The sequence below is a fragment of the Pelodiscus sinensis genome, chromosome 3, assembly GCF_049634645.1.
Source record: "Pelodiscus sinensis isolate JC-2024 chromosome 3, ASM4963464v1, whole genome shotgun sequence".
Classification (NCBI taxonomy): domain Eukaryota; kingdom Metazoa; phylum Chordata; order Testudines; family Trionychidae; genus Pelodiscus; species Pelodiscus sinensis.
Window position 1 is genome coordinate 8,371,746 of NC_134713.1, and position 15,968 is coordinate 8,387,713.

Here is a 15,968-nt window from a genome sequence, read left to right on the forward strand (position 1 = left end):
ATCGTTTAGTGATTAACAAAGGTTTGTTATTCCGGACCACCCAGACTGTAAGGGGCCATGTGCGGAAACAACTGGTCTTACCCCAAGAATACCAGGAGATGGTGTTGAAGTCTCTGCACGATGATCATGGTCACTTGGGGGTAGATAAGACTTTGGAACTGGTCAGAGATCGGTTTTATTGGCCCAAAATGACAGCATCTGTGGAAGACCACTGCAAATGGTGCTCTCGGTGTGTTAAGCGGAAGACTCTGCCAAAAAAGGCAGCGACTATGGTGAACATCGCTACAGATGCACCCATGCAATTGGTGTGCATTGACTTTTTGTCATTGGAGCCTGATAGAAAGAACCATTCCAGTATACTTGTAGTTACTGACCATTTTACAAGGTATTCCCAAGCATATCCCACAAAAGACCAAAAAGCCAGTACAGTGGCCAAAATTTTATGGGACAAATTCTTTGTACATTATGGTTTCCCGGCCCGAATCCATTCTGACCAGGGAAGAGATTTTGAAAGCAGACTAATTCGTGAACTTACAAAAACCCTGGGAATAAGGAAGTCCAGAACCACTCCTTACCATCCCCAGGGAGATCCACAACCGGAGAGATTCAACCGGACTTTGCTAAACATGTTGGGAACACTACATCCATCCCAAAAGACCAGATGGAGTGAGCATGTCAGTTACCTTGTGCATGCTTATAACTGCACTAAAAATGAGTCCACTGGGTTTTCGCCTTATTATTTAATGTTTGGCAGAGAAGCCAGGCTACCAATTGACTTATGTTTTGGGATATCCTCTGATGAAGCTAGCGAAACAACTTATCTCCAGTACATTCAGAGTCTCAGGCGTGACTTGCGGGAAGCTTACAGACTGGCCTCCCAAGCAGCCACAAAAAGCAACCTTGCTAACAAGCAGAGATATGATAGTCGGGTCCGTGAACAGGATCTGCAGGTAGGAGACAGAGTCTTAATCCGAAATCTAGGTCTCACTGGAAAACATAAATTAGCTGACCGGTGGAATGCAGACACCTACATAGTGGTTGATAAGCTACCAGACTTGCCTGTATATCGCCTTAGGATGGAAAATGGAAAAAATGTTTGTAAGACTATTCACCGAAACCACCTCTTGCCAGTGGGGCAGTTAATAGGTGAAGAGAAAAATAGTGAATGTGGTTCCTCCCGGCGACCCATTACTCGTTCAAGACTAAGGAAGAAAGTTCCTGCAGAAAGAACCCTTACTGCACAACTTGAATCTGCTGAGGAGGCAGACAGTGAGTCTTTAACCTCCTCTGGAGAAAATGATCCTCATTCACAGAGTAGCAGTGAAGAGGAATTCTTCCCCTATTATCCAATACCTCCTATGCTTCATGAGCAGCTATGTGAGGTAGAAACTGTTAGAGAGGGAGAATCTGAGCCTCCTCTAGCTCAAATACTTAACCCTGAAGCTGCACCCTTTGTACCCCCTCAGTCAACAATACAGCATGAAGAGGCAAGTGGTTTACCAGCTAGGATGGTTCCACCTGTAGAGGATGTGGGAGAAGCCATGCAACCTGCAGAGAGGGAAATCATTGATTGTCCTGCAGTCATTACTGCTGAGAACCCTGAGAATGAAGAAGCTCCTGTACTTCGACGTTCAGAACGAGAGCGAAAACCTGTACAGAAACTCACCTATGATGTCCCAGGGTCCTCCACCTCTGTCCCTCTGCATTTAGTAAATAGATGGGTGCGGGTGGCCTATTATTGTTTGTGTCTGATAGTTAACAATGGAGACTCCAAGGTTAAGTCATTTATTTAAATATAGTAAGAATGTTATTAATGTAAATTGAATAACAATTTAATGTTTAAATTAATATTGTATGTGGACACAGCAATACTTACTTATTGGCTAATGATATTTATTGTCAACTAAACAATGTATACTATTACCTGATGGAAAGGACCTTGCATGTTTGTGTTGTGGTTAAATGACCCTTGCCGAGGACGGCAAGAACTTTCGCACAGGGAGAGTGTAACCCCCAAGGAGATTGCTTGGATTCCCGGGGCTTTGTCTGCTGGCAGCTCAGGGAGAGGCACTCTGAGTTTGCCTTGGCTCCCCCTCCCTACCAGGGCCAGAGTCTGCCCGGCAACCCACAGGGAGTGAGATGCCCCTCCCAGGGGGAAGGAGAGACCATTGTTGAGGGGAGTCTGGAGCCAGCCAGGAAAAGGGGAGGACTGAGTGTGTGGGAGCTAGTAAGCCCCAGGCCTGCATGCAGGGTTCCCCCTGAGAGCTAGCCTCTAGGGACCTGAAGGCAGGATCCCTCAGCTGGGTTTATGTCTCCACTGTTGATTCCCAGTTGTGGAGTTTGCTGGGAGGCTTCCCCAGCCAGGCTGAGTAGGCTCCAGCTCCCTGGGTGAGAGGGTCACTGCATGGTCAGCGGGGCTCTAGCAGCACGTTCAGGGCTGCTGCCTGCTGTGTGGGTCTGAATGCTGGGCTGGGAGGCTATAGTTTTGAATTTTGGTGCAGTTGTGTGGTCTGCATCTTGAGCCCTGCACCCCTTCACGGTGAGGGGAAATTCTGGGACCAAAGCAGCCTGGTTCCTGCTTGAAGAGGACCCCTGTGAGAAGAGAGCAGCCCCTTTGCAGAGACTGAGTCATCTCTCAACCTGAGGTCATTCATGGAGTGTGTGAGTGCACCAATTTTTAGTTAGTAAGTCAGGGAATTTGTTTGGGGATTTTATTACCTGCAGCCTATTAAACTGTGGAGGGATTTGCTGCCTTCTCCCATTTGTGAGTCCTTTGGGCTGTACTGGACCTAGTCAGCCCCACTGCTAAACCACTGCAGAGAAGGATTGTGTGGTCAACAGTCATCAAGGGCCCCAACAAAGTACGCGTACCAACAGGACACTAACTTCACAGTTGCAGGGCACCGGTGACCCTAAAAATAATGTTTTACCCTGTTCTGTTATAATTGTCTCCTGTTTAATATAATTGTGTTTATTATAGTGTATGTGTTTGTGTTATTTTCTGGGAGTCTCCAACTATCTGGCGAATACGTGGGGATTATCCTGGGCTAGAATTTTCCTCCCAAGCTGCCCTGGCAACCCTGCTAGGAAGGAGTGAGGGGGGTGGAGGCACCGCCAAGTACATTAATCAGAATAAAATTGAGTAGGTGGCGGGATCCAGAAGAACCCAGACCTATCCATCCGAACCTGAAAGGAGATTGGCTCTAAAAGAAGGTAACCAGGTGGAGAGGGGGCGCTACATAATATATGAAGGATGGGGGGAAAAAAACCTTGGTTGTAGGAGGAGGAAACATTCCTATCCCAGATTAACCTGTAGGACTCAAGCTTTGCTCCTGAGTTTACAAGCTCTCTGGAAAACAGTGTGTAGTGGTAGATGGTCAGCTGGCTACGAGAACAAGGAGGAACAATGGCCAGGAGTTCTGGCCTCAACTCGGCAAAATTCTTAAGCGTATGTTAAACTTTAAGCATGTGAGTAGTCCCATTGACTGTCAAGAGGACGACTGTCCTGTGCTTAACTTTAAGCACACTTAAGCACTTTGCTGAATCAGGCTCTGTATTCAGAGCTTAGGTGCAGTCACAGTCTCTCCAGCTAATCACAAGTGAACCACTTTGTGCTTCTTCTGTACAAAGAAGGTAATACCTACCTGTGGTGAGGCTTGTAAACTGCTTTGAGATGAAAGACAAGCAAAGAATATTATATTATTAATTATTATTATTATTATTAATAATAACAATTCCGGGTCTTTAATGCCAAAACTTTTGGTTGAACAATTTATAACCATCCCATTCCCCCTCTTATTTGTGGATCTGTAGATTTCACGTTGTACCCATTGCCTTTGATCTATAGATTTTTATTACTAAGAATTTTGAACAACTATCAATACAGTATAAAATTTTCAGTGGTCTCTACAAAGTTAGGGGAGCCCAGGGGGATGGCTGGTGCATAATATTCAACCCCCACTCCCCAAGAGGAAATGCAAAACTCACTACTTATGTTTGGTAGAAAGCAATGCTTTTAAAACCCAGTCAGTACGAGTTTCATAAATACCAAGGCACATGAGTAGCCTTAAGCACACATCTCCGTTCTGTCACATGAAGTACTCCAAGGAAATTCATGGCTAACCGATCCCCTTCGCATTCCCCCTCGATGCCAAGTCTCGTGGTAACAATCAACCACTAAGTGTGATGTAATCATGAGGCTGCTGGTGGCAAAGTTGCTGCTTCTAACCTGCCAATTCGAAGAGTGAGGAGCTGGACATGCTGGGCCAGATCCCCAACTGGTGTTACTCAGCATGGTTCCAATGACGTCTCCATCTGAGGGGCACGCTCCCAAGAGCTTTGTAACCCTGTTCCCATGGCCACCCTGTTGAGGGTGATACACATAGCATCTTGGGACCAGGATGGCATCAGATGCCTTGCAAGCTGGGTGGCTTGCATCAGTTCTGAGCCTCTGACCAGACTGGGGGGCAGAACTGGCACAAAGGATTCTAGGAGTGGGAGGAAGACCAGTTGCAAACGGGAGTGTGGGAGCTGTGGAAGAAGTAATGAGCTGGTAGCCAAATGGGAAGGCATTTACATCCTCCTAGGACCAATCCTCAGTGAGTCAAAGCAAACTCTCAATGACTTCACTGGGATTAGAGTAGTACTGTCAGCGACCTGCTGGTTCCTAGGAGTGCACACATACAAGGTCTACAAGAAAAGTCTCCAACCAGATGTGTAAGGCACAAGGGCAAGACAACTTGGGAAGGGGTGGGGGTTCATCATCTGGCCTGAGAACAGACAATGGTTTAATTCCAGGGTTGGTTTAATTCCAGTGTTGATGGAGCACCCAGTGTCCTCAGGACGTTATCTGAAAAGCAGCGTTGGTCAGTAGACCCCTGCAACATCAGCCTCATCATTCCCCAAGGGGGTCAGTTACCGATCTGATTTGCAGAGGAGAACGGGAATAAATAGACTGAGTTACTGTGGGAATGTGGGGGGGGGGGGGAGAACAGGAGGAAAGGAAAAAATAAGCTGCTTTGTGACACCAGAAGGTGGCGATAAAGTGTCACAGAAAGCATTGGGTTGGGTCCTTTCATTACCATGAGTGATGCACGTTCTCATCCTCTGTGATTTGCAAACACTTGTGTTGAGATGGCATGGTTTTATGTTGCCTCCTCTGTTGGGACATAGTGTGGAGGCCACTTTAAACCCTTTGGGGCAGTGAAGGCTTGGGCCACACAAAGATTTTGTGGCAGCATATCAGAAAAATTAGGATAGGGGTGTGATTTTTTTTTACACTATACTTGTACAACTTCTAGTGTGGATGCAGTTATTTTGAACAAAGATGCCTTATACAGAATACTTTATTATTCACCATGATATCGAGAAACACATTCATACCACTCTAATTGTATCCACACTAGAGAGCTTTGTACTGCTTTAACCCCTTACAGTTACAGTGGTTCAACTGAAGCGTGTAGACCAGGCATAAGAAGAAAATCGGCTCTGATGGATTCTTCCCCCAAAACTGACCAGAGACCAAACAAGTAATTTTACAAAGGCTGCTGAGCAGCTGTCTCACACAAACATCTTACCATCAATGTTCCCTCTCATTTTCTCCACCCATGTGCTGGATACATTTTGTTATGTGCATCGGGGCACATGGAAACACACACAGCTGGCTGCGGACGCTCTGCTAATCAGCTAGGCGGCACCGAAATCTCTCTTGGGTGGCTGTCCAAGTGCACAGCTGACAGGGAACACTGTTTATCACCACTACCAACTTAGGCTAAATTTGAATGAAGAATGAAAAGTTTACAGCCTCTGCATCCTATTAGTGATCCCTTGAGCCAACCCCCCGCTGCTCCCATAAATGTATTTAACTCACCAGTAAGGCCAGTAGTTTCAGATTAAGGTGCCCATATGTAGGCTCCTTATCCACAAAAAGGCACCTAAATAAGTGGCTCGATTTTCAAAGCTGCCATTGTCCACTGCTCCCCTACACCAGAGAATCCTTTCCCTCCCTACCTGACCCTCCCCTGAGGAAAGGGTTTTCCAACATCAAAACAAAACGGAGCCTTTCTGAGAATGATAACACACCCAAAAGAGAGTTCAAAAATCCCACAAATACTAAAGCTCAGGATTGTAGTCACCGAGGCTCTAAGCCCCACCTCCAAGGTCAGTTTCAAATACATTCAGGTAATCCAGATTTTCTTGGATTTCATGGGCCTGATTCTCTACTGGAGTAAATCAGCATAGCGCTGCTGACGTTAGGTGAAGATCTGACCTGACTGCTGACCATCTGGGCATGAAGGTATCGCACAGGACACATGGGGAGTGCAGTGGTATAATCTACCACAAGGGAACTGAGGTTTAACACGGGGAGAGGGCAGAAGGGACAAGAAAAGAAGTCTTATAAATTAGGTGATAGAAATGTAGCCGTGTTAGTCTGGTGTAGCTGAAACAAAATACAGGACTATGTAGCACTTTAAAGACTAACAAGATGGTTTATTAGATGAAAACTTTGGGTATGATGTCCATCTAACAAACCATCTTGTTAGTCTTGAGGGGTGTGTCTAGATTACAGGGTTTTGTCGACAAAAGTGGACTTTTGTCGACAAAACTATACCTGTGTCTACACTGCCGCTGAGTTCTGTCGACATAACATCAACAGAACGCAGCAGTTTTGTCGATGGCGGTAAACCTCATTCTATGAGGAATAACACCTTTTGTCGACAGGGTTCTGTTGACAGAAGGCATTATTGCACCTACACTGTCCTTTGCGTCTACACTCTCATGTCGACAAAGCGGCTTGCTTTGTTGACAGAACTGGATGTAGTCTAGACGCTCTTTGTCGACAGAAGCTTTGTCGACAGTATCTGTTGACAAAACTTCTGTCGACAAAACCCTGTAGTCTAGACACACCCTAAAGTGCTACATAGTCCTGTATTTTATAAATTAGGTCTGTGAGGACTGCACAGAGCCAGAGCCTCCTAGACAGCTGATGTAAGGGGCATCAATTTCAGTGCAGCTATTCCAGTTCACACCAGCTGGAGAGCTGGCTCACAGCCTCCAACCTTCCCACTCAAGGAGACAAAGAAGGGACTTATCCAGTTGGTGAATTAGTTCTAAACCACCCAAACCTGTGTAATTCATTAGGGATGGTAGAAAGGAATGGCCCATAACCATCGGCAGGAAACATTTAACTGTTTCCTACCCCCGTTTCCATACTACAGCGCCAGGGTTAAACGCCGCCTTAGATCTGTACACAGTTGCACCCATAGCACAGGGCAAAGGCCTATTACACCATTTAGTCCCGGGGTTTTCAAACTCCCACCCAATGGGAGCTGCAGGAAGCTATGCAGACCGGGACACCACAGCTCCCATTGGCCAGGAATGGCGATCCACAGCCAATGGCCCGTTCCTGTGGAGGTGCAGGTAAACAAAGTGTCTTGTGCACAGCTAGCAGCTTACCCTTACAAGCCACGACCCAGAGTAGGAAACTCCCAAATCTAGCCCATTCCTCTGCCAGGGTAGGATTGTTTATTTTGGTATATCCACTCCACCGGCATCTCTTGGAGTAGAATATTCAAGAGAAATTTGCAGTGCAAATGGAAAAATAATTTTGCTCTGAGTACAACAGACTTTCAGGGACATCAGGCGGATAGTCAAAGGGAAAAGGAGTGTACATACCCCCCCTTGTTTTTTCCCCAATGACAATGTTTTAATTTCTAACTTTACTGAGCGTTGATGAAAGGTGGCAGACTCTCAACCTTGAAGACCTCTGTTTACCCTCATACGTTCAACCTTGGGTGTAGAAAGAACAAGCTTCCCCAAAATGCCCTACCTACCTGAAGCTGGAAGGGGACTGTCGCTACACTGAAGGCAGGACTGGATGGGGACTGTCACTACACTTTGTTCTCTTTTGCTCCAGCACTGACTGAGCTATGAGCACAAACTCATTTGATGCAATCACCCAACCAGTCACCTGCATCGCCACCGGTCCAGGCTGGATTGCAACAACTGATCTACTAGGGAAAGGCTCCATATCCCATTACCAGCCCCCGAGACAGTCCGCCTCACTGTTTTAAATTTCCATGAGCAGCTCTAGTACTGTATTTTTATCCACACCCACGGTGACGTCTTCCAGTAGCAGAAAAGGTAATTTCACTCATGTCACCGCTGTGCCAGGTGTTTTCTGGAGGAAAACCTGGGTCAAAGTCAAACAGTGAAGCAGAGATGGGTCTGAGACAGGAAATTCTGATCTGGTTTGGAACATCCCCCAAGTTTTGGGGTAGATGGATCTTGAGCTGTGGTCCCGATCCATCTATATAACCAAGATTTGGCAAAGTCACCCTAAGAAACTAGTCCGATTTATTTCAGGAGGGCAAAGCTGAGAGAACATGGGTCACGAGCAATGTACTCTCTAATCTTTTTCATCCACGTGTGGAATACATTTTATGTGCACCAAGGCATGTGTGAATGTGCACCATTCTGTGGGCGCTCTGCTAATCAGCTGGGTGCTATTTGTGTGGCCACACAAGCGCACAGCTTCCAGGGAACACTAGTCACCGAGACTCTAACCTGCGAATATATAAGACGTGTGCAGCTGTACGCTAGATACCACTGTGCCTCCCAGACTTCTGCAACTACTCCTCGAAAATTTAGATTTACATGGCCCAGTCCTGTTCCTACTGAAATGTTGCTATTGACTTTAATGGAAGCAGGACCAAACTCATGTAGAGCAGAGATGGAAGAAGATCTAGTAGGTCATCTTGTCCATTCCCCCTGCCAATGCAGGATTCATCCATGCTACACAGTCTACTGTGCTTTGTAAACTCTGAGATAGCTCTAGCCACGGTGTTTCCTCTACTTCCCCTGGGAGACTGCTTTACAGTTTAATGACCCTTAGGAAGGTTTCCCTGATATTTAATGTATTATTCCCTGCAGATTTACTAGCATAAAACTAGAAACCTCGGCCTAATCCAAGCAATCAAGCATCCTTGGTGAAGTGCCCCGATCTGGCTTAAAAAAACACCCCTGCATTGCAAGAGATGGTCACTCAAGTAAAAATGCATTAGACCAGGGCTGGGCAAAATGCAGCACAGGCGCTGTATGCAGCCCACCTAATACTTTGATCTGGCCAGCAGACTGGATCTGGCCACTTTCTATTTATATCCTGCTGGCCGTGCCACTGAATTTTTAGGTGGTGGCTCCAGAAGCAGGATCCTATTTAAATGGCTCCTGGTCACAGCGCTACCCTGGCAGGGACCAGAGCCACCAGCTCTTTAAATAGCCGCAGCAACCCTGGGCAGCTGCCATGCAACGTGGCAGCGGTGTGGCCGTGAGCCCTTTGCTGTGTTTTGGCTTCATAGCCTCTGGCCCCAGACGACTCTGGGGAAAGGCTCGTCCCCAGCCCCGCTCCTTCTGCTCCAGGTCCCACCCCTTCTGGGGTGAGGGAAGAGGTGCGAGCCAGCTCGTAACCAGTACCAAAATTCATTACATGCCTGCAAAAATTATTGCCCACCCCTGCTTTAGACAGAAGGGCTCTCACAGAGCGACTCCAGCCTGTGACCCATCCCTCAGTTATAAGTTAGACAAACTGTTATGCAAACAAACCAATCTGTTATGTCTCTATAAATTATCCTCTGCTGGTTTCCACCGAATCAGTAGCAGCCAGTCAGTGTCTCGTTAGTCTTCGCAAGGATCTCTCAGGACTCTTTTTTAGCCAGCGCTGCTTTGATCCTGCACTGCAGGTAGCGAGCAGTGATGGCACTACAGGCCACCAAGCCAAAGAAAGAGGCACAGGACAGGTAGATGGAGAGGGGACCGTGTCTACTCAGGAAAATGTCCCGCCTGATCTTGTAATCCAGGAAGATGGCCTCCAGCTGCGAGAGCGTGCAAAGGGCCAAGAACATGTGGAATATCTGATGGGCATGGCCGATGATATCACAGGCGCCTGGGAAATACTTCTCGGGTACGGGGCAGGAGAAGAAATAAGCACTGATTAGAAAGAACAGGATCTGGAAGGTATGGTACCAGGCAGCCTGCTCCTCACAGCCCCCTAAGTGGCACATGACCACCCGGTGTGCCACGGGGCTGATGTCCAAGACGAACGCCAGCCCTGCTGGGACCACCTGACATACCTTCCTCATGAGGGGATAGGGGCGCCGGTACCAGTACTTGGCGTAGCAGCAGCCCGCACAAGAAAGCCAGCCACAGAAGGCAGCGGCGGGGAGGAAGAAGAGCCAGAACTTGTCGTACCAGGCTTGGTCCGCGCTGTAGTAGAAATGGGCCAAGGCGCTGCCGTACTGGTAGGCGCTGACCCCGACATAGTCCACGAAGTAGAAGGTGTAGTGAGACAGTTCTGACTTGGATTGCAGCAGGTGGGCCAAGAGGCTGCAGGTGAGGTAGGTGACTGAGGACAGCACGAAGATGAACAACGGCAAGGAAGAGACGTCCAAGGAGAGCGCCTCCGCTTCCGCAAAGGCCTTGAACCGCAGCAACACTGCCAAGGCCGCCAGCAGGTGGCTCCAGACGTTGACCACCTCGTTGTGCTTCTGGAACAGGCTGAGGAAGTAATAGCGCCAGTCCTGGCCTGTGGGGCGGTACCCCGTCTGGATGTACGGCTCCCGGAAGAGCTGGGGCACCTCACAGTCTTCGACGGTGCAGGGCATCTTGGGGAAGCCTTCCTCCAGGAGTTTGGGGAGGCGCCGGAGCTGCTGCCCACTGATGGACAAGGTGCTGAGGCGCTCCAGGATGGCAGTCATCCCACTCCCCACAGAGGAGGGGAGCCCGCAGATGGGTACGGCCAAGCTCTCGCCCTGCAGAGAGGAGACAAATGGGAGTCAAGCCGGAAGGAAGCCAGGGAATGTGAATCCCACAGTCCCACAGGGCGTGCGGGGCACAGCCAAGAGGGAGCTCTTAGCTTACGCAAAGCCCCGTGCGCAAGAGGGGCACTACACAGCCTAGCAAGCCAAAACCCAGGCTGAAGTAACAGGGCAACACTCCACAGACAGGACTGTGCTGGCTGTTCCCCTTCCTCAGGGAGCGAAGGAAAAGCGCAGTCGGACTGGGGAGCGCAGGGGACACAGAAGCTGGGCACTTTGCTCTCGCTCCCAGATAGGGACAGGAGGGGGAAGAGCAAACAGCCCTGGTACAAATCTCAGCGGGGGAGAGGGTGTTAGCTGTCCTGCCCTCCCACTATACGCACACACATACAGAGTCCCAGATCCCCTCTTCATCTCCCAACCCTGACTCTTAGAACAAGAAGCAATGGGCTTAAACTGCAGCAAGGGAGGTTTAGGTTGGACATTAGGAAAAAGTTCCTAACTGTCAGGGCAGTCAAACACTGGAATAAATTGCCCAGGGAGGTTGTGGAATCTCCATCTCTGGAGATATTTAAGAGTAGGTTAGATAAATGTCTATAAGGGATGGTCTAGACAGTATTTGGTCCTGCCATGAGGGCAGGGGACTGGACTTGATGACCTCTCGAGGTCCCTTCTTTCTAGGACCTGCCTTGAAACACAGCATGTGGCTACGGTTGTTATAAGACCCAGTCGGACAGGCTTGGAGAGACATGGACTTGGACTTGTGGAAAGCTTTTAACAAGGTCCCTCGCCAAAGGCTCTTCAGCAAACTAAGGTTAAGTCTGCGCGGGCACTTTACAGCATTGTAAACCTGCTGGCTCGGGGTGTGACACCCTCTCCCTCCGTTCCCCAAGCGCAGCAAGTTACAGCGCTGTAATTAAGCGCCAGTGTGCACAAGGCTATGGCATTAGCGACTCCCTTCCTGGTGGCGGTTTACCTGGAACGCTGAGAGATCTCTCTCCTAGTGCTCGTGCTGTGGCTACACTTTCAGTTTAATGCGCTGCCGCAACTGTGCTTTAAGCCTACGGAGTCCAGGATAATTGGGAAGATGCTCTCATGGATCAATAACGGGATATAAGACAGGAAACAAGGGGTGGGAATAAATGGTCAGTGTTCACAAAGGAGGGAGGTAAATATCAGGGTTCCCCCCCGGGTCTGTCCCGGGAACTGTGCTGTTCAACCTGTACATAAAGGATCAGGAAAAAGGGATGAACAGCGGGGATGTTAAATTTCGATTAATCAGCTAATCGAGTAGTCGAGGGAATCGATAAGGGGGGTGCTCGCTCTCCCACTGCGCCTCTCCCTTTGAAATGTACACGAGCCGCCTGCAGCTCTTGTATAATTCAAAGGGCGAGAGCTAGAGGGAACCTGTGGCAGCAGGGAGCATATCAGTCCCCACTGGTGTGGGTTCCCTTCTGTGCCGCAGGAGGCTCTCGTACATTCCAAAGAGAGAGGAGCAGCAGTGGGACTGGCATGAGCTGGACTGTTTCAATCCCCGCTCGTGCTATTTCCCGCTGCCCCCTGCGAAGACGGTGCTGGGGGGGAGGTGGCTTTTAAGCCAGCTCCCCCCAGCACTGGGTCATGCTCCCCCCCTTGTTGCCTTTCTCTGATAGAGGCAGCGGGGGGGGGGGGGGGAGTAACGAGTCGAGTTCCTACTCGACTACCCGATAAGTATTCGCTTATCAGGTAGTCAACGAGCCGCTTCCATCCCTAGTGAACAGTGAAGTGGGAAAGTTTGCCAGTGATAAAATTACTCAAGGATAGTTACATCTAAAGCTGCCTGCACAGAGTTATAAAGAGAGCTCACTAAACTGGGTGACCAAGAAACAAAATGGCAGGTGAGTTTTAGTGATGATAATTGCAAAGCAATTGCACATTGGAAAGCAAACCCAAACAGACCCGATCCTACAAACACCCTAGGATTGTCATTAGTGAATCTGAGCACTCCCCCAATCTCATTACAGGCCTCTGATTACTCAAGTGTGTAAAGTGAAGCATGCACATCCATGTCTGCAGGGTCAGGGCCTCTCTCACTAGCTGGCATGCACTCAACAACCACTGTCATGGAGACAGTCCAAATACCAGTAAACACAGAGGAGGTTATGTTTGGGGGCGTGAGCTATTTCCTCCTTTCCCTGAAGCAACAAACGCTGGCTGTTGCATATAGGGCTACCAACATTATCATGCTTTAACCATACACTTCCCACAGGAGTGATGGAACCTCCCCCGCCAAGTCCTGCTTCTGCCCCACTTCCTCCTGCAAAGCCCTACTCTGCCTTTTCCCCCTAAGGCCCTGACCCCCTTCATCCCTCTTCCTCCATCCCAGGTCTGGAGGGATTTGCGTGTGGAGTGGGGGCTGAGAGCTGCAGTCACACTCATTAGGGGCTGGGGCAGGTGATGACCTGACGCCTTCCCGCCTCCAGCGACCAGACTTTGGGTGTCGGGTCAATGGATCTGACTGGATAATAAGGATGTGAGAGTATAAACGTGTAAATGGTTAACCAATAAGCACGGGCTTATTGGGTAACGTACACAGTTACGTGTAGACTCCCACCTCACTCCTGGGGAGCTGTCTGTCTCTGTGCACTGCTGCCTCTGTGTTAGCAGCATGTACCAGCTCTGGGAGCAGAATGCACCAGCTCCCGGGGGGCCAGGTGCATGTAACCGTGGAACTGCGGAGTTTTTCAGCTGTTACATGTTTACACAATTACTCACATCCCTACTGGGTATCGGTAAGTCCCCTTTTTCATCAGACTTTCTGGTAAAAAAATGAACATCGGGCAACCAGACAGTATACAGGACTTGGTGGATGCATAGTACGATTTGGTATGGAAGCACAATATGATAGCAGTCACATGCAGGAATCAATGGCACAGCATGGCTCATAATGGTGTTTCCTGAATGGCCTGTTTACTACTGGCTCCACGGAGTCTCCCAAAGGGTATGTCTACACTAGCCCCCTAGTTCGAAAAAGGGTGGCTAATGTAGGCATTCGAACTTGCAAATGAAGCCCGGGATTTAAATATCCCTGGCTTTATTTGTATGTTCCCGGGCGGGAGCCATTTTTAAATCCCCTTAGTTCAGCCGGGGATTTAAATATCCCAGGCTTCATTTGTATGTTCCCGGGTGGGTGCCATTTTTAAATCCCCTTAGTTCGAACTGATTGCCCATGGTTACACGCGGCAGTCGGAAGTTAATCCGAACTAAGTCCTTAATTCGGATTAACTGTTACACCTCATTGCAGGAGGAGTAACAGTTAATTCAAACTAAGGACTTAGTTCGGATTAACTTCTGACTGCTGTGTGTAGCTGCAGGCAGTCAGTTCGAACTAAGGGGATTTAAAAATGGCGCCCGCCCGGGAACATGCAAATGAAGCCTGGGATATTTAAATCCCCGGCCGAACTAAGGGGATTTAAAAATGGCGCCCGCCCGGGAACATGCAAATGAAACCTGGGATATTTAAATCCCGGGCTTCATTTGCAAGTTCGAATGCCTACATTAGCCACCCTAGTTCGAACTAGGGGGCTAGTGTAGACATACCCAAAGCGGCTTCCCTCAGACACAAAGGGAGATCAAGCAGCGAGTGGGAAACCATTGCAGGAAGAGAGCCACATTTGAAGCCAACGCTCTTGAACGGAGAAGACATGACGGTGCCAGAAATGAAGGTTCCGTGATGACGTGGGTTGTGCCCACGGAAGCTGCTGAGTCTCTCTATTTTTGTTAGTCTCTAAGGTGCCACAGGACTACTCATTGATTTTGCAATGCCTGGGCTTTCCCTGCTTCCTCCAAAAACCCAACCAGTTCGTAAAGAGAGATCTGAAGGGAACTTCCTGATTCCAGCAGGCACTGGCTGCCTTGTTAAGATTACATAAGAGTTCCTAGCAGAGCGCCCGGTTCTTTTGCTTTCTGAAAACAACGCCTCGTGGGGCTGTCAGCTGTCCTACCGGACAAGGGGGAACTTGCTTGGTGAGTGTGACTCAGTGCCCTTCGGTCACTGCAGGAGGGGACATTTACAAAATTCTCATCACAAGGCAGGTTCTTTTTGTGCTGTGTTTTACACAAGGCTATGTCCCCCCTCCCCCAAGAATAAAACCAAACCCCTTAAGCGCGAAAGCTCTTGTGGACAATACCCTTATGAAGAGCCACTGCCGTGGCAAGGTACTGAAAGAGAATTGGCTTAGGAGGGCTCAGAAGGGGTCACATGAGAGAGAATCCTTCTGTAAAACGAAAGCCATCACCACTGTTCTGGGTGGTGCAGTGCTGCTGTCATCTCGCACTGTTGCTCCCTTTCACCCGTGCACATTGTGCTCCAGATCCTGGCCTGTGGTTGAGCAGCATCGCAACATTTGGGTCCCATTCTCCCTCCCTATCCCCCATCCTGACGTCATGGAAGTGCTGGGCCATTCCCTGACGTAATGAGCAGCCGTTCCAGGCTACTCTGTTTTTTGCTGCCTTCGCACGCGGCTGTCCTGGCAGCCTCAGATCTTTGTGGCAAAAGGCCACCCCAGCCACACCCTTTTCTCCAGCTGTGCCAAATCAGTGGCTCTATGTCATGGGCGGACCGCATCCCCCCCGAACACCTGAATGAAAACCCTTCAGTTGCTCTGTCTATCAGAAGAGCACAAAGAAGATCTAACAGACTGGAGGATCTCTCAGGCTGTGTCTACACTGGGCCACTTATTCCGGAAAAGCAGCCGCTTTTCTGGAATAACCTGCCAGCTGTCTACACTGGCCACTTGCTTTTCCGGAAAAGCAATGACGATCTACTGTAAAATTGTTAGTGTTTTTCTGGAAAAACTATGTTGCTCCTGTTCGGGCAAAAGTCCTTTTCCGGAAAAACTGTTCTGGAAAAGGGCCAGTGTAGACACCACAGTAGTCTCTTCCGCAAAAAAGCCCCGATCGCAAAAATGACGATTGGGGCTTTTTTCCGGAAAAGCGCATCTACATTGGCCACAGACACTTTTCTGGAAAAAGTGCTTTTCCAGAAAAGCATCCTGCCAATGTAGACGCGCTTTTTCTGGAAATACTTATAACGGAAAACTGTTCCATTTTAAGCATTTCCGGAAAAGGGTGCCAGTGTAGACGTAGCCTCAGTGTTCAGATTAGGGATATTAAAAA

The 15,968-nt window shown here is 48.8% G+C and overlaps 1 protein-coding gene across 4 annotated transcripts in view; it reads right to left on the bottom strand.

Annotated features, from left to right (window-relative positions):
- Positions 1–15,968, bottom strand: part of PAQR8 (progestin and adipoQ receptor family member 8) — a 71,276-nt gene that overhangs the window by 32,759 nt on the left and 22,549 nt on the right. For 2 of the 4 annotated variants that reach the window (XM_075923334.1, XM_075923333.1), the window contains exon 2: positions 5,330–10,805. The exons of the other annotated variants lie outside the window; for them this stretch is intronic. In XM_075923334.1, coding sequence (XP_075779449.1) covers positions 9,693–10,751 — 1,059 coding nt within the window. In that variant the 5' untranslated portion in view covers positions 10,752–10,805 and the 3' untranslated portion in view covers positions 5,330–9,692. Of the gene's footprint in view, positions 1–5,329; positions 10,806–15,968 lie in introns of those variants that run through there. 4 annotated transcript variants of the gene reach the window in all.